Source organism: Eschscholzia californica, unplaced genomic scaffold (assembly GCF_041429995.1).
Source record: "Eschscholzia californica isolate CP2 unplaced genomic scaffold, dmEscCali1.0.p SCAF_6, whole genome shotgun sequence".
Classification (NCBI taxonomy): domain Eukaryota; kingdom Viridiplantae; phylum Streptophyta; class Magnoliopsida; order Ranunculales; family Papaveraceae; genus Eschscholzia; species Eschscholzia californica.
This window is the reverse complement of record NW_028238483.1, coordinates 28,525,227-28,549,798: the sequence shown is the minus strand read 5'-3', so window position 1 is coordinate 28,549,798 and position 24,572 is coordinate 28,525,227. Positions and strand designations below refer to the sequence as shown.

Genomic DNA, 24,572 nt, shown 5'->3' with positions numbered 1-24,572 from the left:
CATACCCCATTACATACAGTTGTTGTAGGTGATTGGGTGATGATGAATCCTTTCAATGATATACTAATACCAAGAATTGTCAGTTACAACAGAATTATGCCCAGTTGCTACCCATCCAACAGAATCATCCTAGCTGTTCTTTTTGGCTCATTCTAGTCGTTGGATCTTTTAGTACTATTATTTTCTTTTTGGCTCATTCTAGTCGTTGGATCTTTTAGTACTATTATTTAATCTCCTCATGTTGTTAACGTAGAATCTGGACTGATTTATGGATCAGCATGGGCCGTCTGATTATCTATCTGTAGGGTCCAAACTCAACGTACGATTCGATTTGTTTATGCTTCTTTACGGTCCCACGACACGGTACGGTACCATTAAACAAAAATAAAGACGAATAAGGACAAGTGGATATGAATCGCATTGCCTCATTTTATTGTGGGAGAGATTTCAATGTTAGTTAGACACAAAAAATATGGAATTGTCAAAGGTGGGTACCCAATAATAGTGAAGTGAAACTTCTATCCTATAATGAACGGCTTGCTTATCCTGCCCGGTCCGGTCGACCCTGGCTTCAATCCAGACCTACCATGTTTGGGTTAAAATAATAATGTCGCACAAGAATGGTGGTTTAACCTTAAATCTTAGTCAGCCCCGCCGCGAAGATAGGACTTGCTAAACCTTGGGTGGGGTTAGGACATTGGACTACTGCATCATTACCTTTCTTCAAAGAAGAAGAATTACAATCTAACAATTTCTTTTTTAAATCTTCAAATTTATTCTTTCATTTTTGTTACAGGAAGAGAAAAGAAAAACTTAGACTTAAGTACTTCCAGTGATGTATATTCGATAGATCTGAGAAAAACAACGAGACACGAAAATTCATAAGTAAATAAATCATCAATGTCTAGAAAAAACAAAAAAACATTAATACTTATAAATGCATAAATGATTGGACTCTTTATGAATTCTTATAAGTATTCGGAAGAAAAACCTCGAGAGTTACACGGGTTCACCTGAGACTCTTCCCATTTGTCTAAGACGAAGAAGAGTTCTCACGAAAGAAATTCTTCTCTCTTCACTGAGACTGTGAGAAGAGGGACTGAGGGAGGGAGAAGAAGAAATATGGTGGTAATTGGAGAGAGCTTGTGAGTATGCAAACTTTTTTTTTATGGTAATGTTAGTCAAATTTAGTCCATCTTTAAACCTCAAAAAGAACCACTTGGGGGGGGGGGGGGGGGGGGGGGGGGGGGGGGGGGGGTTTGGGACTTTCAAATACATTTATAGACAAAATGTCATGTACATATTTCAAGACATTTCGGGTGATTTATTATAGACAAAATGTCTTCATAGACATTTTCAAGACATTGAGTTTGTAAACAAAATGTCTTTATAGACATTTCAAGACATTGATCCATAAACAAAATGTCATGGGGACATTTCAAGATCTTTCAAAGACATTATAGACAAAATGTCATGTAGATATTTCAAGACATTTCGGGTGATTTATTATAGATAAAATGTCTTCATAGACATTTTCAAGACATTGAGTTTGTAAACAAAATGTCTTTATAGACATTTCAAGACATTATCAAGACATTGATCCATAAACAAAATGTCCTAGGGACATTTCAAGATCTTGAATCTATTGACAAAATGTATAATGCATATTATATTTGTACTAATCAGAAATACATTTTTCGACTTTCGTAGACATTTGTGAATATCTGCAGACATAGATGGACATTTGGTGGATATTTATTATTTCTATATTATATTATTGTTTAATTACGTGAAATAATATATTTGTACTAAATTGTTTAATTACGTGAAATAATATATTTGTACTAACATTTCAAAATATATTTTTTCGACTTCCATAAACATCTGTGAATATTTGTGGACATTGATGGACATTTGTTATTTTAATATTATTATTATTGTTTAATCACATTAAATAATATATTTGTATGAATATTTCAAAAATATATTTTTCGACTTTCTTAGACATCTGTGAATATTTGTGGACATTGATGGACATATGATAGACATTTATTACTTTAATATTATTATTATTGTTTAATCACATGAAATAATATATTTGTATGAAAATTTTAAAAATATATTTTTTGACTTTCGTAGACATCTGTTAATATTTGTGGACATCAATGGATATTTGGTGGTCATTTATTATTTTAATATTATTATGTTGTTTAATCACATGATGAACTCCAAATGTTTCTTGTCTTTTGTAAAGACATTTTGGGTTCTAAATTTGTTTCAAATCCTTTACAAAATTCATCAAACTATGAAGTTTACAAAAGTCCGCGGACATTTTGTCTATAATTGAATGCCACAAACACTCGGGGATTTCTAAATGTCTAAATTTGAATGTCTCGGACATTTCAGAACTTTCAAATGTCTAAATTTGAATGCGTCGAACATTCAGGATTCTTATATGTCTGGATTTGAATGTCCTAAATATTTCACAATCGTGAAGTGTGTGGGAATGCCTCAATCCACCACCCCCTTTAGGTGATAATAAAGTACAACTTGTGGCTACCTCGCCCGTTCAATTCCACACTCTATGTCTAAAGTTAACTCTAAATTGTAGCTTTTTTTTTATTTTTGTTGAGAACTAAATTGTAGCTTTTGAAAAACGCATCCTTGTTTTGTCTTTGAAAAAGCCAGCCCAATGGGAAAACTAACTTCTCCATGTCAGGTGTGTGTGTGGTCCGTCTCTTTCTCTCTCTAAAGCTATCTCTCTCTCTCTATCTTCCTCAATTCCCAATAAAATCACACGCGCTCTCTTAGAAACACCATAATCATCATCTTGATGTTCGGAAAAAGAACAAGCAAGATAAAGACACTCGGATGCTCCGCGTTTTATCCAATTTAAAATACAACCGGATCCAATTACGATAGATATCATCATTTTCATATCTCTTTATCTACTGGACGAGAATCGCCTTTTAACTACCATATCTCACTTTTTACTGTGGGCCGTCCTCCCTCCCTCCTCCACCCTACACATTAATAAGCTTTCACAGCTTGGTACAGTTATATTCCAAAACCAAATTCATTTCATTCTTTTTCGAATTTATTTATTTTCAAATTTATATTACTCCCATATCTTTTTTCTATCTTTTCTAGTGTTCAAAATTCAAATTCACTAGTTATTGTTATGCTGCGGGCCAGTCTTCTTGACTGCTAGTGATACTGTCCGTTTTGACGCATTTAACTTCACGATTTTAAAAGGTCTAACTACAGAAAGGTGCTTAACTTCTTACGAGGAGCAGCACACTCAGTCTCACCACCACTGTGAGATTGTTGTCACTACACACCCTCCCAATACCACAACACGGTAGAGCAAATCGTGCTGATAACTTGTTATAAGATGGTGCAGACCAGCCTTCTAGGTTGCTAGTGATATTGTCCGCTTTGACACACCTGGACTTCACGATTTTAAAAGACCTCACTAGAGAAGGGTGCTTAACCTCTTAAGAGGAGTACCACATTCCGTCTCGCCACCAACGTGAGGTTATTTCATTTTCAGTTATAGAAGATTTTGAAAAGGAAGTTCGTTTTATTGTGTTAAAAGTACTATTTTAATTTCAGAAATTCTACGAAGATAGAATCTACGATTTACTGAAATTAGATTATTAAAAGTATAAATAATGTCGTTAGTTGTCTACAAGCATATAAATACACTTAATTTTCTATTAAACTACTTTTAAAACAATAAGAACTTCAATAAAGGAGGAAGAAATAATTTCGATTTAATAAGAAAGAATATAGCTTTAATAATAATATATAATTTATATGGTTTCTTTACAACTGTTAAACTTGTAATGTTTTTTCCATCCATGTTTTTTTGTTCTATTTTTAGTTGTGAAAACTAAAACTGGAACAAACCAAACATGGTTCTAATAAATAAAAAAAGATGAATGCAATATCTGTTCCGGTTCTTTTCCACCAAATCAAGAAGAAAAAGAACCGGGTTTTTGTGACCGGGTAACCGACTCAGCCAGTTTACCGATTTTCTCAATCAATTCCGGTGACAATTTTTTCACCGGCTTCTTTTCCTTTTCCGGACGAAAATCAAAACCTAAAGCTTCCGTAACTTCTTCTGAACTCCAACCCGATTTCCTGAGTGACTCAGCAAATCGGTCCGCTTTCAATAAAAGAGTATCTAAAACCGCTTGCTGGTCTAACAAAACCGCTTCCCCTTCAAAAAAACCAGATGGAGAAACATCAACAGTCATCTCCGCCACTTCAGATTCTTCCCATCCACCTTCTCTCAATACCGACCCGACCCGTTTCAAATACCCATCGACCCATTTCGGAGCTTGATGACGAGTAATCTCGAAAAATCTCTCAGGTGAAGATGAAGATGAAGAAGAAGATGAATTTCTTCTTCTTCTATCAATGGCGGCATCACTCCAGAATTCAACCCATCTGGGTGTTTTAATTCCTGAATCTAAACTTCTTCTTGAGAAAGTTGAAGATGATCTTGTTGATTTTTTAGTAAGTAAACAAGGAGGGTTATTATCACATCTAACAACTAATTCCCTTTCAAAGAAATCAGATAGATCAGATCCACAACAAAAAATTTGATTCTCATCAAGGAAGAAAATTGGGTTACCACCTAAAGAAGGATTACAAGGGATATAACAGTGATTGTATAAAGGAATCAAAAGGGGAGCTTTTTTAAGTGCATTTCTAGCAAATCTTAAAGCTTTTTCAGGGTCAGAAGGTTTTGATCCCCAAGATTTAGGCCAGAAAGCGTTACGAGCAATCTGGAATGAAATTGCAGCTATGGGTATATCAAGTGAAGCTCGGAGTTGAAATCTAGCACCTGATCCGGCACGCCAGTCAGGGAAACCAGGTCCGATTGGAAGACCAGCTGATAAAACAGCTCTTAAATCAGGAGGAAAAACGAATCCAAACTCTGCTTCAGTACGAGCAAACTCTGAATCAGAAAGACCATCAAGAACTTCTATATCACATTTACGAAGATGAGTGATGACTTTATCAGCTAACGGTGAGAAAGAGAGAAGACCATTACGAATTGGCATGGTTGCTGATTTTGTTGCCGGAGGTGCAGCTGCTCTAGCTGAAAGACGACGAAGACCAGCAACGTGGGCTGGACTTAGTCCGGTCATTCTTCGATCAACGTCGACCATACTTGTCGGAATCTGACAACACGTTGTGGAGGCGCCGTGAAACTGACTTCTTTTTTGTGTGTGTATTTGGGGGTGGAAGCTGAAACAGAGGAAGAGTGAGAATGAGAAAGGTTGTGTCCAGAGTTTTTCTTTTAGAGAGAGAAAGTAGAGAGAGAGAGAGAGAGATTGGGGGTTGAGAAGGAAATAGTGGGAGTTTTATAGGTGTCTTTATGTGTGGGACCCATAAAAAAGGTTGTGGGGTGGGATCTTTGCTTCGTTGAGAGAGGTTTCTATACATGTTTGGTTCACTCGGTTCATAGGGTTTTGGGGTGTTTGGGTTTGAAGGATTTTTTTTAACAATTAACAACATACCAAAAGTACCCTTATAGTGTGGATCAAGATGATGGTCGGTTTCTGGAATCCGTGACCTTTCTTACCGTTGGGATTAAACATAAAATATTCCTCTTCAATGGATATTAGCCGTTTGATTTAAATGGAGTATAATCTTATGTTAATTTTAGAATCATACTAATAGAGATGAGTTAGGGTTTATAAGTTGGGGAAAAAAGTGACTTATTTTGTATTTGTAAACAAAGATGGTTGGATTCACTGTCTGATTATGGGTATAAATCTATAAAGTTATGGGTATAAATCTAAGTGTTTGTATGTGACTTTATTGGGTTAATATTTAGTATAATGGTATTACATCTTCTTTTTTTGTTGAAAGGGAATATATATTTTTTAAAGTATTTATCGACAATCTCAACAAAAAAAAAAAAAAAGTATTTATCGACAATCTTATTTAAGAATACGATATTACTCAGGTCACGTATTTCATTTAACTATTTACCAGTAATCTTACTGACTTGAAATCGATGTAAACTAACGGTGTCATTCATATGCTGGATAAGATATAGGGATAAGATTACTTTTTAATTGAATAATGAAGATGTTTGTGGTCAAGATGATTATATGATCAACTAGTCGAAAAATGATTCGTCGATGAAGATCATCAAATTCAGTCGCTTTAGGGATCAATTGTTTAGATAGAAACCAACTACTATTGTTGAGGCAAATTGATTGACTCGCGGTTAAAAGCGACTGGATCCCACAACAGATTACACTTTAAGAGTATGGATCACGATCCAGAGAGTTTCAACTAAAGGAATGGATAAAAAGGAGATATGTCAAAAAGAGACAAATTCCACTAAGTGTGGTAGAATCCAGAGTCCAGACATGTGGGGGGCTTCACATGTGTTAGACCCAGATCCAACCAGACCCATGTAGGGACTTGGCTGAGGGCCTGGACAAGGGGTCGACCCAAGAACACAAGCCGACCCCAACTGACCTAAGTAAGGTTGGTCTAGCCAACTTCTAGACATACCGATTCCCACAATGAGCTGATCGGGCCTTCCTATACGAAGAGGTGTCGTGTAGGCTTTAATATATGCAATCTTTGGGAGCTTCTCTTGAGATTTCTCTAGGAATTTTTGAGGGACTTGCACAAGCATCCCTAAATGTCTGAAATTCCGCTTGAAATACTTTTTTTTTTTTGATGAGAGACCGCTTGAAATACTTGGTAGACTACTCCATAACCTAACAAATAATTTGTCCTTCTGTTTAATAATATTAATTAAATGAAAAAATAAGTTACATGTCCAAAAATAGGACAGTTGTAAAACCCAATTCAATTGAGTGGAAACATCAAACATGTACATCTCTGGCAGTCCATAGTAAAAATCAGAGTTCAAACTTCCTCTGGAAATGCAAAGATGGTTTAATTTGGGGAAATAAGGTGTAAATGGAGAGAAAAAAAGGTATAAATAAGGTCAAGAATAGTAGGTGGGTAACATAGTACAGAGGTGGATCCACCCATCCACATGTGTAGCAGCAGCAGGTGAAAGTCCGGCCGCATCTTTCTTCCTTTTTCTGAAACCAGCTTTTGTCTTCCCTAACCAGACCTTGCTCGCGCTAGTTGTCTCATTTTAATCCGGACTCATGCACTTGAAATTATTTGGGTCGGATTTCAATTTGAGTGGGTCATGCCCAATATCACAAGCCACTTGTAACAACAATACAACCATATAGAATCTGTTTGTTAGCAAAATATTTGAAAATAAAAATATTAACTATCCTGTAATCTGTGTCCACATAAGAATTTTGGTTGTCCACATATTGGCTATCACACTGATTTCTTCTACTACAACCCGTATTGGGGTTCCAAGGCAAAACATAGGGCTAAGGAGGTATAAAATTAGAAGCTTTTGTTTTAAACATGAGTAGGATAACCTATCATCACTTACATTGCAAACTATGATACCACTCATAGTGTAATTGTCCCGAATGTATAATGCGTTCACTAAATAAGATTTTCCAGGACGAATTGAACTTCTAACATCACGAACACAAAGAAATTAATAAAATTGTTGTGTTTGACAACCTAACAGTAGAAAAGACTGACCAAATATATGTTTGGGTTGAGTCGATCTTGGAAGAGGGATTTGTTGTGACCGCACCTCTCGCACCCTCTCTCTCGCTCCCTAGGTGATGAGCAAGAATGATCGATGACTTTACTAGACGTGATTATACCTTGGGGGCCAGCATAGTCATTTACTGATTTACATGACATATCAGAATTCCCTAGAGCACTTAAAAATTGGGATCTACAAAAATATCTAACAAACTAGTCCACAAACCTTCACATCAAAGTTCCTTGGTTTAATGATTTTCAAACAATTTTGGACTTCTTCATAAACTCCAAATGGACGGTTTGAAAACTCAATTGTCTAATTCAAAGACTACTATGTTTCAATATAAAGACACTAACCCCTCAACAGTCTAACTCAATCTAGATTTTGTTATAATATTGAATCATTTACATGGAATTGTCCTTGTTAAGCTTAATACCCCACATTGATTTATTTTGTCCTGGAAAATCAAGTTTTCGAACAGGTGCGTAAAGGGGAAGCATAGGTGATAGGTGACCCTAACCGAATCTAGCAAAAATAGTCATTTTGTCGTAATAAGTTTGATATCAACATTTTTTGTGGTTATATGTTGTAGAACGTTGGACAAAGTACTCGTACTATGTTGAAAAATTAAAAAACCTAAAGTGTTTATTTTATTTATATATTTTGTGCTAATATTCCTATAATGAGTAAAGAATGACTTTCATATTTTCTATAATGAGTGGCATTGATATGTCACAATTTTGAATTTCTGTCAAGGCACATCAAAGACAAGAAGTTTCCTATTAATGAAATTACTTCCCTAACAATTATGTATACTTCATTGTGTAAAGTAAGTTTCAAAATAAATAAGTTAGGTAGCAATTACAAACTACATTACAAATTTCACTAAATATTATAAAAAAAAGAAACTTCAAGATACTAAAATTAATTTATAATTAGATTATTGATTGTTTAAAAAAATAAATTAGATTATTGATCAGATGTAGAACCTAAAGTCTTAATAATTTAATGCGTCCAACTCAAGATGTTTCTTGGCTCTAGCTATTTATGATCAAATTGATAATAACCTTAATTAGTAAGATGAACTAATTATTAGTAAGTTATTATTCTTCAAAAAAAAAAAAACTTAGTTATTATTCTTCTCATTCTCATAATACAAAATATAATTCATATTTTGTCCCAAAAGTACAATTAGTTCTTTTGTTTTCAGCATATATATTGAAATTAATTAAGTAATCACGTTTTCCTTCCTAGTTCCTCCATTTTAATCGCCCCATGTTTTTTTTCGGAGAGCTTCTGCCACCAAGATTATTATGGGTAGTAGAAATCAAGGTTTCAAGGGAGGGTTCGTTGAGTCTCCAACAAGAGCAAAATCTTTTAACTACTCGTATTAAGTTTGACATGGACAGTAAAAACAATTCAGTATCAGTAACAGTAGAGACTAAAATGCGTGAAAACAATGACACCATGATGATGAAATGACACGATAAATATTTATATTGTATAGATCTAACTTAGAATTTTTTTATCTTTTCTATCTGACTTTACCGTATAAACTTGTATACTTAAATGAAATCACCCCATGTGCTTATCTTGTGCCATTAAACTTTAAACGAGGTTTATTCTTTTCTTAATCTTTAAGAGATTGTTTAAGTTCAAAAATCTACACAAAGGATTGAAGGAATTGTTAATTATAACCTCCTATTAAAGTGTTTTTTATGAGAGGAAAATGGCAAGATAGAGAAAAAGAGAAGAGGGGGATGATTGGTCAATTATATATGTGTAGGCTTGTAAAATTTAAAAATTGATTAATAGGCTGTTAATTAAGATAAGGTCTAAAGTTCTTAAAGAAAAAGTTGAAGAAGAAGCCTTCAAATGGAAGAGATTGAAAACTTGATATCCAAACCCAATGTATGAAAGTGAGGTTATTAGCTATCTTTTCCTTTTTTTTTTTTTGATGAGAGATTAGCTATCTTTTCCTAGTCCATCAAAAGTGATCAATATGTCATTCTCACAGTGTAAATCAATGAATTTGCAAATTATTTACTTCGAAAGCCTAATATTTTTATCACAATCACTATTTTAAGAGTTAAAAGACCATTTAGATTTATAACGATAAAGTTGAGTTGTTTTTGTTGTTGTACAATAACCCGATTTCTCTGTAAAATGTGGGACTTCTTTTAAATAACATGTATAAACGGGTAGATTACTTGAGAAGAAAAAATAGAGAGGCCAACTAATAATAATAAATAAACAAATAATATAGATAGTTAGACCCCCTTTTAACAAAAAAAAAAGAGCGAAAGATAGCTAGGCCCTAGACCCACTCGTGTGGAATGGTGGTCACAACTTTAGAATATATGATGACTCTCACTAAACTCTAATAAAGTCTAAAGAGGTATAATTAAAGTTGGGGGGTTTAGAATAAAAAGGTAAAAGAAAGAAAGAAATAGATGAATTGATCTGTGAAGAGCAAAAGAGAGAGATGCCTGCGTGTGATGGTGAAAAGTGGGAATGCTAAACTAAACTTTCTTCCAAACACAACTCCCGTGTTGTGCACGGATATGTGTTTAAAAGAAACCATAACAAAAGCATCAAGAAAATCCTTCTACTACTGAAACCATAACAAAAGCATCAAGAAAATCCTTCTACTACTTTTTGGGATGACAACGACAAATGTGAGGTCGATATAATGAATCGACTTGTTTCAGAGTCATTTCACTGTTATCTACTATAAGTGTAATTTTATTAGTACAATAAATATACAAAAATTTCTGTTTATGTGGTTCATATATTTCTCAAGTAGTTTTGAGAAAATTAATAAAAGAAGTGAGTAGTATAATTGTTGTAATTGAGTTGTGTGCATAGTTTTTTTCATTTCTTCTTTTCTATTCAAAATTTGAAGATGGTATGATTTACGTCGTGAAATAGTAATTAATATTCATATGCCTATTGCCTAGTGTCAAATTTTTTTTTTTTTAAATATTAGACTACAAAAGGTCATGACAATGACATTGATACATCGATACGATGTAATAAGCACGATAACTGCCGAAATACTACTGGTCTAAACTCCGGCGAAATTAAATGACCTAAAACCTACAAAAACTACTTTATTTATACCCAAGTTCTATTTTTGAATTTACACTTTCATGGGATGAACCTGAGACTTCCGCATTGCAGAGTGTATGCACTTACCAACTGGACTTCCAGTTGTTGGCAAAATATCAATATTATAAAGGTACAATTTGCTCGCAAATTTTACAACAATATGGAGATGTAGGTAAAAATTAGACTTGCAAGGCACCTATAACAGTTTGGAGGCACATAAGTATTGTAGGCACTCCATTCCAAATGCAAGCTGCAAATTTTGGTTGTAAAGAGGCTTATTGCAAGTAATTCCCATAACCATCTTGTAGGATACAAGTTCACCACTAAGGCCTTTCTAAAAGCACCACAAGAATCACTAAGCTCGACGGCACACCTATTTACAAATTGAAATATTTTAAGTGTCTCCTTTTGCATTAGGCATATTAATGGGTCCACATGGAGGTGGGATTATTTCAAGCCGAAGACGACAAGGGTACTACCGTAAAAAAAAAAAAAAAAACTGGAGCCCAGTTGTATGATTATTGTATGGAAAGATATAATACTTCAATATCTAATTGTTAAAAATTTTCATTTGTGTTTTAATGGTGATTGGTGAATATTATTGTGTTAGTCCCAAAATTTCCAATCAATTTTTTAGCCCGACTATGTCTGATTCATGTATGCAGAATATAAGAACGATACTTCCAATCATGTTCTTCAATAGTTAGTCTTACAGGAGCCAATTTGGTTCCAGTACTAGTCGAATTGACCCGAGACATAAGAGCAACTCCAACCTCAACTTGTCTTAGGCCGAAAAAATCATTTTTCACCCAAAATTTTCAGCCTCAGCTCAATCTTAAAAATTCAGCTCCAAACTCAGCCCCTCTTGAGACCAAAAATTTGTACATGTGGGAAACGCGTGTGTGAACTTTTTGTGGGTGTGCGAAAAACGTGTGTGATTTTGTGTATGTATGAAACACGTGGTTGAACTATTTTCGAAATAATATTTTTTTCTAAGGTTGGAAAATTATTCGGGGACCGTTATGTTTGTGGGATGTATTATAATTATTAATGTGTGAGTTTTTGTTAAAGTTTTAAAAAAATTAAAACTAATTAAAGTTTAAAAACAGAAAGAATAAAATTAATTTATAAAAAAATAAATTGGAGAATTTTATCCAACGGCTAAGATCAACTCCAACATGACTGTTGGAGTCCTCAACGGTCATGTTGGGAGGACGTCAGCCAGCCATAAAATAAGGGTCGGTTCAGTCGGTTAGGGCTCAGCCTCAGCCGGCTGAGGTTGGAGATGTTCTAATACATCGCAGGTTGGAAGCTGGTGTCCACCTCCTTCAGGACACATCAAAATAAATTTTGATGGAGGATACAGAGATGATAAGGCTTCACATGCAGCCATTGCTAGAGATTCAAAAGGGAGGATTTTGGGGACGAAGGTTAGAGAAGTTACCCCACCATCGGCCATTTTCAGCGAATTAATAGGGTTAGAAACTGCACTAGATTTGGGGGAAGCTTTAGGGTCAAGAGAATATATATGCACAGGTGTTAATTAATTTCACCCTCACGGTTGATAGTGAAATCCCTTTGCGTCTGATTAATGAGATCAGCGATTTACAAAGAAGGGTTAGTGTACACCAGGTCACCTTGGTATATTGCAACCGGCGGAATAATCGAGAAGCCCATGAGCTGGCATCCTCGGCTTTCACTACAACAGTTTAAAAGAATGGCGTTTTCATCCTTGGTGTTAAATTTGTTTTAGTTTAGTCCCGTTATGTAACTTTTGTTTATTATTGGACTACTCTGTAACTTTTTCTAGTTAATAGACTTTGCCTTGTCAAAAAAAAAAAAAAAAAAATCTTGACTAAAATTAACAGCTCGGATTAAATCATATCTGAGAAAAGGAATTTAACGATCCGATTTTTATTGAGAAGGTGGATGTTAATGGAATAGAAATCCCAAATTCCCAATTAGGTCGGCTTCGTGCTCCACTCGCCAAATTGCAGAAAAGTTTTAGAGAGAGAGAGAGAAAGATCGCATTTAACTCGCTCTTCAAGTTCTCTTCCAGGTACGAAAATCTCTCCATTTTTGATTAATCATAACTCCTAAGAGTTAAAAAGTTGATCGATTATTTCACTTGAAACCTCTTATAATCCCCTTGATTGATTGATTGATTCAATTTAAGGTTTTGTAGTTGAAAGGTTAGGAAGAAAAATTAGTGGGCTTGTGTCGATTTCCCCTATGGAAATTCGACACGGGACGATCTATAGGAGCCTCAACAATTGAATTTGGATTTTTGTTGTAACTAGACTTCATTTTAGTTAAAAATGTCTAATTTTGTTTCCCAAATGTGATTCATGCTAATGATTGTGACCCAATGTGATTGTTTGATTAAAAAAATTAGGAGAAAATTGTTTGATGTTGTGGAATTTATTGGGGAAGTCCGAGGAGGACCCTTCACCAATGAAGATAAGAACAAAGGCATGTTGAAATGAAGAAGAAAACACTTCTGTTTGTAATGGTTTGAGTTTGAATTGACTGTTTTGGGATTTGTTGCGATAAATGCAATTTCGTTCTGTGAATTGGGAGTTTGAATTGATTATCTTGAATTCTGTTGGAGTTGAAATCGATTCTCCAAGAAATTCGGCTGGACCTCACCGGTTTTAACTTCCTCTGATTATTCAACTTGCTGGATTTAAAATCGGTCAGCAAGAACCGATTTTGGTCAAGAAATTTGGTCTGTTTCGATCGAATTGTGCTAACGAGATCGGTGGAACCAGGACGAATTCAAACTCATGTTCCAAATTCTTTTTCTTCTTCTTCAAATAACCTCAATGTACTTCATCAAACATGTAACAATGTGTTAGAGAATGTTCATATAACTATTTGGAGTCTGAATCATGTCCAAAAATCGATTTCGTAGATAATTTTGATGTTACCCTAATTTTATTAGAACTTTTTTCATTCACGGTGGCTTACAAAGAATGCACTTGTACACCTTGCTGATTCCGGTGAGATGAAGATGATGTCTAGAGATTTGGTTTTGGAAGATCTAGGGGGTTTGAGATAGTTTTGAGAGAAATAGAAGAAGTGGGTGATAAACCCACAAAGTAAAAGGCATAGGGAGATTGCCTTCAACCATGCTTGGTCAACTCGTTCTGACCAAGTCTTACCACAATCAACATTGACTTCAACAAGAGCTTTTACTGCTTTGGTAAATAGCAGCGGCCATCGAATGGCCCTAGAGGTCCACCGATTTCAACTACCACACCCGAAGATTCTGGGTTGTTCTTGATTATGGCTTTTGTTGAAGGAACTCAGCATGTGCTTCCTTTAGGAATTAGGAATCTAGCATTTTCTCTCTTTAGAAAGGAGATAGATCTTCATTGTACTTCTTAATAATTTCTATCGTTTTTTTTTACAGATTTGGTATAGATGCTTTGGTACTGATAGTAAGTATACTTAACTATTCCTCGAGTTAAACGTAAATTTGTTACAGATTTGATTCTTTGTTGCACTTCAGTTATGGTTAACTAATCTGTACAAATTTATTGTTTCATGTTAAATTGATTTTGTTTTGACTCTTGTCTATATTGATCACGCAGAGGTCTTAAAGTACAGCAGAAGAGATGGAGCAACACAAGGAGAAGAAAAATAAATACAGTATAATTGTCCCCACTTATAATGAGCGCCTCAATATCGCTCTCATTGTCTATCTTGTTTTCAAGCATCTCAAGTACGCACTCTGAATTCTTTCTAAATCCTATCTGTTGCTCTTTTATTTTTATTTTTCATAACAATTCAATTCAATTCGAGATCTTCTGATTTTATTTTTTAAAAGATCAAATGTAATCTCGGAGCTTGGTTGATTTTTCTTTCAATAACTACTATTGTCAAGTATCTTATTATTCTGGTGTTGTGTGGAATTTAGGAAAAGAACTGGGGCTAATTTGGAAATTGTTCCTAGGCTAATCATAATACAGACCCTATAAACCAGGGAAGAAATGTTTTGAAACTCAAAAAATGTTTGCTATAAGAGTTTGTTTACTTCAATAGGATCCGTAGTTTAGCAGGAAGAAATGTTATAGGTTTGCTAACTAGGATACAACTACCTATACAAGAACTTAGAGGAAATTCCGTGTAAGATTGATAAATGCACCAGCACCAGGGCATACTGGACGTTTAAACATTAGATGGACATGATGCGTAAACTGTAGACCACAAAACACAAAAGAAGATCAATGCAATTTGCCATCAAGCATCTACCTCAGGTCTGGGTCCAGATAGATACTCTTTTAAAATCTGAACTTGAAGGTCTTGAGTTTAGATGTTCTTGACAACTTTTGTATCTTTGAGTGTCTTATCTGCGCACTGGCAAAGCACGTCGAAGTGTGTAAAGAAAATGACATGAAATTTTTTGTTTCTGTAACGGGAGGGAGTCTCCCACTCTCCCCATGGTATAAACACTCAACGCAGTAAAAAGCATAAATTGATTTTGGATAAGTAAAACAATACATCAACAACCTGGAGAGCCATATTTTAAACTGATATTGTAATGTTGATTATAGTCTACTTACATCGTCCCCTCTTCTTTATGTAGGGACATTGATTTTGAAATAATAGTCGTTGATGATGGAAGTCCGGATGGGACTCAAGATATTGTCAAACAATTGCAAAAAGTGTATGGGGAAGATCGGATTGTAAGTTTCCATAGAATTGAATTCAACTCAATAGTCTTGCTTTTAAGTTTTGTCTTTTCTTTTCTTTTATACTTGTAATAACTAACCAATAACTCTGTCTTGGTTGTCCAGCTATTAAGAGCAAGGCCCAAAAAGATGGGTTTAGGTATTTATCTATACTTTCTATTTGATGTAAACAATTCAGAAATAGAGTAAGATCTGAAAACTATTTCAGGAACTGCTTACTCTCACGGTCTGAAGCATGCATCTGGTGATTTCGTCGTAATCATGGATGCTGACCTATCACATCATGTAAGTGCTCGTTGTGTTTTTGACAGTTCTAGTCAATTGAATCTTGCTGCTGATCATTTTCTTAATTTGTTTTTCACTCTTGAAGCTTTTTTTGCTCTAACTTTTCCTCTCTCTCGTTTGACAGCCAAAGTACTTGCCAAGTTTCATCAGGTAAGAACTTTCTTTAAAGATTCTAAATTTTAGTAATAAATTCAGATGTTTGGTTATTTAGTAGTACAATCTAGAATAAGATATTGGTAATTCAGATAAACGGCTGATGTTTCACTTAACCTAGACAACTATCGACCTAGATTTCATTTTTCTGCTCGAATGTACATTAAAAGGCGAAGAGAGTCATTTTAATATTATCTTGTAAGACGGTATTTTCTTAGGGAATTCCAAAGTGAGATATGGCCAGAAAGGTATCTCCCTGCGTGATATTTCAAGACTTATATTTGTATATAAAATAATGGAATTGGAAGGGAAGCCCAGACTGATTGTTACATATTCTTCATTTAAAAAAAAGGTGTTTTCCTCTGTTCTTCTTTGAGGGCTAATTCTCGTAGTTCAGTTATGATCTCTTGTTCAGTGTATTACTGATCGATAGACCTATTTGTTTTTCAGTGTAGTTAAAGTGAGCAAGTTCTTGCTTAAGGATCTGTATATGTTCAACTAAATGTGTTAACTCATTCTCTCACTAGGAAACAGGTGGAAACTGGTGCAAGCATAGTTACTGGGACGAGATATGTTAACGGTGGTGGTGTACATGGATGGAATCTGATGCGGAAACTGACGAGCAGGGGTGCCAATGTACTTGCTCAAACACTACTTTGGCCCGGAGTATCAGACTTAACTGGATCTTTTAGGTACACCATTGCTTGAACATAACAACTTCCTTTTTTTTTCATCAATGAGGATTAAAATTGAATGTAAGATTCTTGTTTGTTTTTGAAGGCTCTACAAGAGATCTGTCCTTGAGGATGTCATTAACTCCTGTGTTAGTAAAGGATATGTCTTTCAGATGGAGATGATTGTTCGAGCTTCGAGAAAAGGGTACCACATTGAAGAGGTATATTCCCTGAAGTTTACGGGCACCTATTGCGTGCCTGTTAGTACTTTTTCCGTGTTTGGTGACACCAAAAATTTAGAAAACGGAAAGAAACCTTTACTGAAATAGAGTTATCTTCAATTGAAATTGTTTTGCTGTTTTTGTTCTTCCATCTAATTTTACTTACATATGATATAAGTTGGTAGAGAAAAAATGTTGGTCGTAAAGCTTCTCTTTTGATTCTTTGTTGTTTTGAACGGTACACTAGGAGGGGGCCAAAGCCTATTAAATTTACCCCAGGATTTACAAGTTATAACTCATGGATTTTCACTTTCAATGAAAATCGAACCTGGGACCTCCGGAGTGAGTGTCCAATCACTACAGTAAGTAGTAATGGACCATTTGATTTTTATTACTGCTGTATAGTGTCTCATAGTTTCCAATTATTCTTTACACTGTACTTTTATTTTGTTTCTCTTAATTTTCCAAAACTTGGTAAATCTTCGATTATATGTAATTTGAACTTGGTGTTATGAATTTGTGCTTATAGGTACCCATAACATTCGTCGACAGAGTATATGGAAGTTCAAAACTCGGAGGATCTGAGATAGTTGAATATCTAAAAGGTCTTGTATATCTATTGTTGACAACGTAATTCGTTGTTAGAGATGGTGTTCTTACTCAATTTTGTTGATCCTCTTACAATTTTTTTTCTTCAGTTTTTTCCCCTCTTTTAGATTTTCTCTTTTCTTTGTTTTCGCCTTTACTTAATAAGATTTTTTACATGAAGTTATTAGCAATACGGTAATTCATAGTTTAAAAATTTCCCCAATAGAATTATTGTTTTTCGTACTTATTGTGTCGTTTGATTTATTATAGATTTTTCCCTTCAAATTTGAGGTGAAAAAAAGACTATGCAAGTCCATCCTTGTAATTCGATCACCTAGAATTTAATTTGTTCTACTTAAAATATCGATGGCAAACTCAATATATTCTCCATTTGATTGAATAGTTCACAAAATTTAGCTGTAGTCTTAAATGTATATAATTCGTTTTCTACCCTTAGAATGTTCTATACATGTCTTGATTTGCATATTTGAATTTGAAGCATACGTGTTACCATTATCTTTTCAATCGAGAAACGTAAAAACGTTCTAGTTACTCTGATCGATGATTTTTCTAAAAAATTATAGATATAGTGAAGAGTAAGATGAGACGTTTGTTAAGTTCTAGCTGTAGAAGACTATGATTGAAAGCAACAATTGAAATAACAATCACACAAAAACAAGGGATACATTGTCAGGTTAGTGAAATATACTACAAAGTGAACAGTGGTACGATTATTTTTGGTATTTGTAGGTCAACATAAGTCCTGGTGCTCGGTTGTCTCTAACGATCTCAGAACCAGGCGTCGTGTCTGTCACAACTTTTCCTAAAACCTCAATACTAAAGCACCACAAAATTTGTCCACGAGCTCTTTTCCCGTATATTTTTCCTTTTATTTTGTCAATGATCCTAGACGTGCTTCCTTTCCGTTCAATGTTTTCAGCTAATTTGTTGAACTAACACGACTCGCGTCTTGATTTCTCACATGTTGAATAATTGCTTCCATTAAACTTTCATATCTCCTATTTCGCCATTCTAGAACCTTATAACTAGAGCTCTGATACCATTTGTTGTTTTTGAATAATGAAGTTAGGAGAAGTTGTAATTGAAATGATGATTGATGGTTTTGAGGTGAGAGTTAAAGGTGGTCGAGTGCTAGGATTTTTAATAAACTAGAAATACTAAAAATCCTTAGAAAATCTTTGTAATCTTGTTCCTCATTCATAGTGAAAATTATCGCGCCGAACCACGTAAATCTCTTGTATTTATATGATTGGTTAAATCCGTTATTGTTATCTGGCTTTGCTTATTTTTCGCCGTAACAGTTTATGAGACATTAGATTTGACAAATCTGGACTAAGAAGAAGATTTTTGGCCCAGACTCAAATTACTGAGAAAATTTTCTCTCAATTTCATTGACCCTTTATATGTCAAAAGCCCACATTCTACGGTCTTGCATCTCATTATTCTCCTCTCCATCTCAGTGAGAAGCATCCACAATATAGGTGGTGCCTTTATCCATTGTATGTGGAGAGTAATTAATGGGAGTGCTACAAAAACATCTCGAACAAAATGACTCACTCTGTTTTTCTTGAAGAGTAATGGATTTTTTCTTTTTGGAAATTGACTGCGATGTACTAGTAATGGAAATTATAAAGCGTCATATCTATCCTTTTTAGAGGCGATCATTCTTTGGTCTAAAGCTTTTAATGTACATGGCAGAAAAAATCACTATAAATTCACTTCATAATGGCGAGAAAATAATTGTGATAAAATTACCAAAAAGATAATAATTCCTTTCAAATTTTTCAATAATTTTACTTTAAACTATTTTTTGATGCTATTTTTTTTGTTTTCTTTCGCTATGTTTATTGGTTTTTTTGTATAGTTCTTTTATAGTCACTTTTCTTGTTTTCTCCTAAGAAAGTATTGGTGGAAGGTCCAAAATATGGGCTCTAATAGCTAAGTAAGTCCATTATTAAGCCAAAATTCTAAAAAAATTATTTGGGATTCACCAAAAAAATCATTTTTGCATGATAACTTTACCTTATTACATTAAGCAAAATGTAAATAACCTTATACATTTTACTGTTGAACTTCACGAATTTTGGTTTTTATTGCGTACAAATCAAATCTATTTCTACACAGATCTACACATGCACCAAACAATCAACACAATAGTGATACATTAGTGATACATTTGTGTATTTGTACGGGATAAAAACAAATGTTCAAAAAAATGAATTTTTTACTTATTTTATCTTAAGTTTGTAACTTATAACTAATTTATTTTTTATTTCAGACTTTTTGCTCACGGATCAATTTGTGCACAAGTCTTTGGAAGCTTTTTGAGACAAAGGAAGTGTCTGAAAGTCGAGCGGAGCTTGTAACATGGTGCAAGGAAATGGATGGACACCACAAATTTATAGTTTTTGTAAGCAATTCAAACAATTCGTTTAATGATAAAAAGAAATCTCGACCAAAACTTAGTTACGGAAGAAGTTGTTCTTCGATTCAGATGATTTAGTTTTTGAAATTTGTGGTTATAATTGTCGTCAATCAGATGTAGAATTTTTTTTATTTTTCCTTTGTCCATAATTAAAATTATATTTGCAAATAAATGGACAAATAAATATGAATTAACAGTTTACACGTTGTTATAATTTATCCTCCACCTCTTGGTGCAGTGGACACGCACTCTGTAACGCGGAGACCCAAGGTTCGATTCAATAGAAGTGCAAATTCATGAATTATTGAACTTAGGTATAGATAAAGTAGAGGTAGATTAGTTGGACTCTAGGCCCCCTAGGATGGTATATATGTGGCTTTTAGGGCTCAAATCAGGTAGTTATAGTGTTCGTTCAATTTATGAATCTTGATGTATCTTTGTATTATCTCTTCATGATGTATTAATCCCTTATACTCTCTTCATGATGTATTATCTCCAAAAAAGATAAATAGATTGAGTTATCTTTTTGATTTGGTTCATATTGAGTCCCTAGGTATTAATTTATTGTTCTCGATGAAGTGAATATCGATGGCCAACTATCAAAGTCGGATGCATTTATTTGATTTAGTTAAAATTGTGTATACAATCGTTTTATTAACGATAAACTAACAAATGTCCTTAAAAAATATTGTTCTCAATTTTTCCTCAGTACGAAAAATACTAATGACTGAATATACCGTCAGTAATGTTGTTTACCAAACTATGCGTGTATACCACGGTTACCACCAAATAACCGAAAGTGGGAGTATAAGAGAATAAAAATGTGTCCTAGTCGTGAATTTGAATAGTAACTCTGTGTGAGTGTTACCAGTAGAAATGTAAGTGCATATAAAATGTCTCAAAAATAAATTTATATTAACATAGTCAATGTGAGATTCTTGATTACTAATTAATGTTGTCATTCCCTAACTAACAACTTGTGAACTTAGGATAATAATGCTTTGCCTACTCCTTTGATTTAATACAAGTAACTGCATGTAAAATAATTATGTCTGGCTTTACCAATACTCTAAAATTACTGATTAACACGACATTCTTAATTACTCTGTTTTCTTCAGGAGATTATCCCATGTTCGAAAAGATAAAAACAAAGATAAAAACAACTCCTCTACAACGAAGAGTAGGTCGGACCCGGTTTTCTACTTAGTTGGGCCCGCCCGTTTCATGATTCTACATAAACGAATGATCTCGTGCAACAAACACATTGATGCGGATATTACATTAGTATTCATAATTATACCTTAAAATGTACTACATAACATCTTGCAGCGGACCTCCAAGAAGAATTAAAGAATAAAAATACAAAGTTGGTTAAAAACTTATAATTTGATTATGACTTGATAATTGATATCCATCGATTCTGTTAATGTTTATTTCAAAAAATCAATTTTTTTTTGTTGTTAGATCAATAGTTTTAAATGATTGGCCTATGAGCCTATCTATAAGACGCTAGAGTATTGAGAATATCTTTCCTAAAGACTGGAAACGTGCTATTGTAGCAACAACAATGCCTGTGGGGCGTGGGCAAATATTGACTGAATAACGGTAAAAAGACATCGAAGTCAGACACAATGTGCTCTTAGGCTCTGGCCTCCTAAAGCTATTAACTTCTAATAAGTCATGAAACAATATGAGAATGGTGGAATCTCTAAAGTTGATCATATTTTTCTACCGAATATCATCCAACCACTACGTACAAAAAGGTATATGATCATGATCAAAATATCACTCAACTCAGATTCAAGCTTCACTTTCAACAAGAAAAGGGTTAGGGATACATCTTTTGTACGTATTTAACACACCCATCAATAGGGGTGGGAATCGGTCCGGATCGGTCGGTACCTGACTCTAACTTCATCGAACCGGTCGATTCGGACATAAACTGTTGGTGACCACCTATTTACTCGGGCGGACTCGGACGGTCAATCTCAAGAATTCTTTGTCCATTGACCACCTATTTACTCGGGCGGATTCGGACGGTCAATCGAACCGGTCGATTCGGACATAAGTTGTGGGTTATCAAGAGTTAGGTTAAGTAGAGGGTAAAATAGTACTTTTCTCTCTTAAAAAGTTATATTTAACTTTTTTTTCAAAAAAGAGAGTCCAAATTGCAACACTAGAAAAAAGGAGTCCAAACAGCAAGTCAATTATAGGAAAGGGAGTCCAAACAGCAAATCTCCCTTTCTTCTACCAAACCATAAAGGTAACACAAGCCAAAAAGGCTTTTGATTGGGTTTAACAAAGAAAAGGCCAGGGCCCAGATCCCTAGCGCCAAGCATTAAATTCGACCCATGGGCCGATCTATAATTTAAATTGTGAGGTCCACTCCCCGCGCAATCAAAGGTGAGTGGTTTACTCTAGGGAATGTCCCATTCAAACCACAAAGTATTCCTCTCTCTCTCTCTCTCTCTCTCTCTAAAATTAGAAAGCCAGAAGAACTTTTGGGAAAGGGAAATTGACAGGTCATGATGACAAGGACCAAACCAATATTGGGTCCAATGCCAACTCATCAAAACCCTTTCCTAATCAGCAACCGCACATCGTTTAACCTAATAAGACTACCCTCACACCTCACTCCTTCTCACAAGCACCCAGTTTTAAAACCCCCCTCCCTCCGGAGAAAACCACCACCAAATTCTAGAGAGAGAGAGAGAGAAAGACTACTGCTGGGTGGACTTGGGTAGGAGAGAGAGAATCCATGTCATTCCTAGGAAAAGCCACACCGGAATCTCCACCGGAACCGGCACCCCCACCACCACCACCACCAAGACCACTCTTCAAGCAGAAATCATGGTCATCAGATAGTTTCAGAGACGAAGCTTGGTTAAGAAGAAAAGGTAATAACAGAAAAAGATCATTAAGAAGAACCAAAAGTGTTACAGATGATGATGTTGATGAACTCAAAGCTTGTTTTGAATTAGGGTTTGGTTTTGATTCACCTGATTTAGATCGTAAAGTACTTTCTGATACAATCCCTGCCCTAGAACTTTACTTTGCTGTTAATAATCAATACAATTCCACCATTCTTAAACCTCCTCGTCTTCCTACTACCCTAACTCCCTCATCTTCATCTTCCTCATGTTCTTCATCAGAATGTGATTCATCATCTCCGATTCAAAGCCCTCAATCCATAGTCGTACCAGGTACATTTCAATTACTACTAAAATTTAATCAAATTTCAAATTAAAGTTGAGATTTTTATTAAATTTGTCATTTTGATTAATGGGTATAGGTGAAAATCCTCAATTGGTGAAGACTAGATTGAAGCAATGGGCACAGGTGGTAGCTTGTTCAGTGAGGCAATCTTCTTCTTGAAGTTGATTTCTTCATCCCCAAATTTTCAAAAAGAAGAAAAAAAAAACAGAGGAGGAATCTGGAAAAGAGAGAAAGCAAATAGGATGGATAATCATATACATTTTGGTTTACAAAGGTGATAAAGATATCACCATGATTTTGGATTGACTTTTTTTTTCTTCTGATATTACTGTCTTCTTTACTTTGTTTGTGTTTTTAACTTGTTAGGGTAAAGACTAAAAAGAAACATAATTGGGTACTAGTTCAAATTTAAGACAAGTTTAATTTAGGGTTTTTAATAAATCTATCTAGACTTAAATGAATTTCGTGTTCAAATCGATAGAGTAATAAGGTAACCCATGTACATGATTGATGTGCGAATATACATTGGTGCTACTTCTGTTTGAAAACCGGGTTGCAATAAAAAAAATTGTCCGAAGGTGATCTATTACTAATTATAATTCGTGACGACTCTGAATAATATTAATTCCTTTATTTAATGTCTGAGCTGGAGTTATTCGCTAGTCCGTCTTAAGGTATGAATAACGTTATACTATTACATTCTAAACATGGTTGTATATTGTTGAGATAAGTAGAAGTACTCTTGTTTTTTTTTGAATTGGTAAGCGTGTGCCTCGAACACTTGACCTTTAATTTGGAAGACTTACCTCTTACCACTTGAGCCAAGGGTTGTTGGCTAGAAAAACCCTTGTTAGAGAAAAGAAAAACTTAAAAGGGAAGTCATTTGATTGAATCCCATTTAGACATAAAAATTACAATTGGGATTCAATATCAAGACTCTTTTCTCTTTACATGGGATCCATACTCTTGGTATTTTCTTTTACATTCTTTTTGTTATGGTGTAGCAAATTGTTGTACAATGACATCCATAAAGTGACTACAAAAATCAACCCCTTGATTAAGAGGAAAACGTAAAGGGAAGCAAGATTGCATTTTTATATGATGACAATTATTTTATGTCGGGTTTGTTACTAAGACCATTTGAAAGCGCACTAGTCTACTGTCTAATCGCTTCTTTGAACGCCCGTTAATTAAGATCGGAATTCGTGTGAAATCTATGTAAGATGGTCATATTTCAGTCACTTCCAAAAGAGATAAAAATTAGGCAAAATCTGACGGTCTATATCAAATTCCAAACTGTATTTTGGTCAGAAATTTATCAAATTCCAAACTGTGTTTTGGTCAGAAATTTCAGACATATTTTGCTTGGAATATGGTCACTTCCAAGAGATGTCTAGTAGAGTGGAGACAATGTGTCACTAGAATTTTGTAAGTAAATTTAGAAACTTGAACCTAGGAAGATCTTTATTTATCTAACTAGATGCATGAACATGGGCATATGGCTCCAAAGAAGCTCATAAATCAGACATTAAACAGAGACAGAGGAGG

At 34.6% G+C, this 24,572-nt stretch overlaps 3 protein-coding genes across 4 annotated transcripts; 2 read left to right on the top strand and 1 right to left on the bottom strand.

The window, feature by feature from the left end:
- Positions 1 to 3,792: 3,792 nt before the first annotated feature.
- Positions 3,793 to 5,348, bottom strand: LOC147533211 (uncharacterized). The gene has a single exon (XM_086650713.1). It carries the CDS (start codon positions 5,181 to 5,183, stop codon positions 3,978 to 3,980), a length of 1,206 nt encoding a protein of 401 aa, XP_086506839.1. The 5' UTR covers positions 5,184 to 5,348; the 3' UTR covers positions 3,793 to 3,977.
- Positions 5,349 to 12,591: 7,243 nt separating this feature from the next.
- On the top strand, positions 12,592 to 17,605 carry LOC147533210 (dolichol-phosphate mannosyltransferase subunit 1). 2 transcript variants are annotated; one of them, XM_086648586.1, is made up of 10 exons: positions 12,592 to 12,803; positions 14,160 to 14,187; positions 14,341 to 14,471; positions 15,336 to 15,435; positions 15,547 to 15,580; positions 15,650 to 15,726; positions 15,851 to 15,876; positions 16,407 to 16,571; positions 16,660 to 16,774; positions 17,304 to 17,605. In XM_086648586.1, the coding sequence occupies exons 3-10, from the start codon at positions 14,365 to 14,367 to the stop codon at positions 17,406 to 17,408; spliced, it is 729 nt and encodes a 242-aa protein (XP_086504712.1). In that variant the 5' UTR covers positions 12,592 to 12,803; positions 14,160 to 14,187; positions 14,341 to 14,364; the 3' UTR covers positions 17,409 to 17,605. The 2 variants fall into 2 exon arrangements, with proteins under 2 accessions (XP_086504712.1, XP_086504713.1); XM_086648587.1 differs by lacking the exon at positions 14,160 to 14,187 and having other exon boundaries at positions 12,666 to 12,803.
- A 4,833-nt stretch (positions 17,606 to 22,438) lies between these two features.
- LOC147533209 (uncharacterized) lies at positions 22,439 to 23,620 on the top strand. Its single transcript, XM_086650631.1, has 2 exons — positions 22,439 to 23,011; positions 23,101 to 23,620. Exons 1-2 carry the CDS (start codon positions 22,567 to 22,569, stop codon positions 23,181 to 23,183), a joined length of 528 nt encoding a protein of 175 aa, XP_086506757.1. The 5' UTR covers positions 22,439 to 22,566; the 3' UTR covers positions 23,184 to 23,620.
- Positions 23,621 to 24,572: the final 952 nt, after the last annotated feature.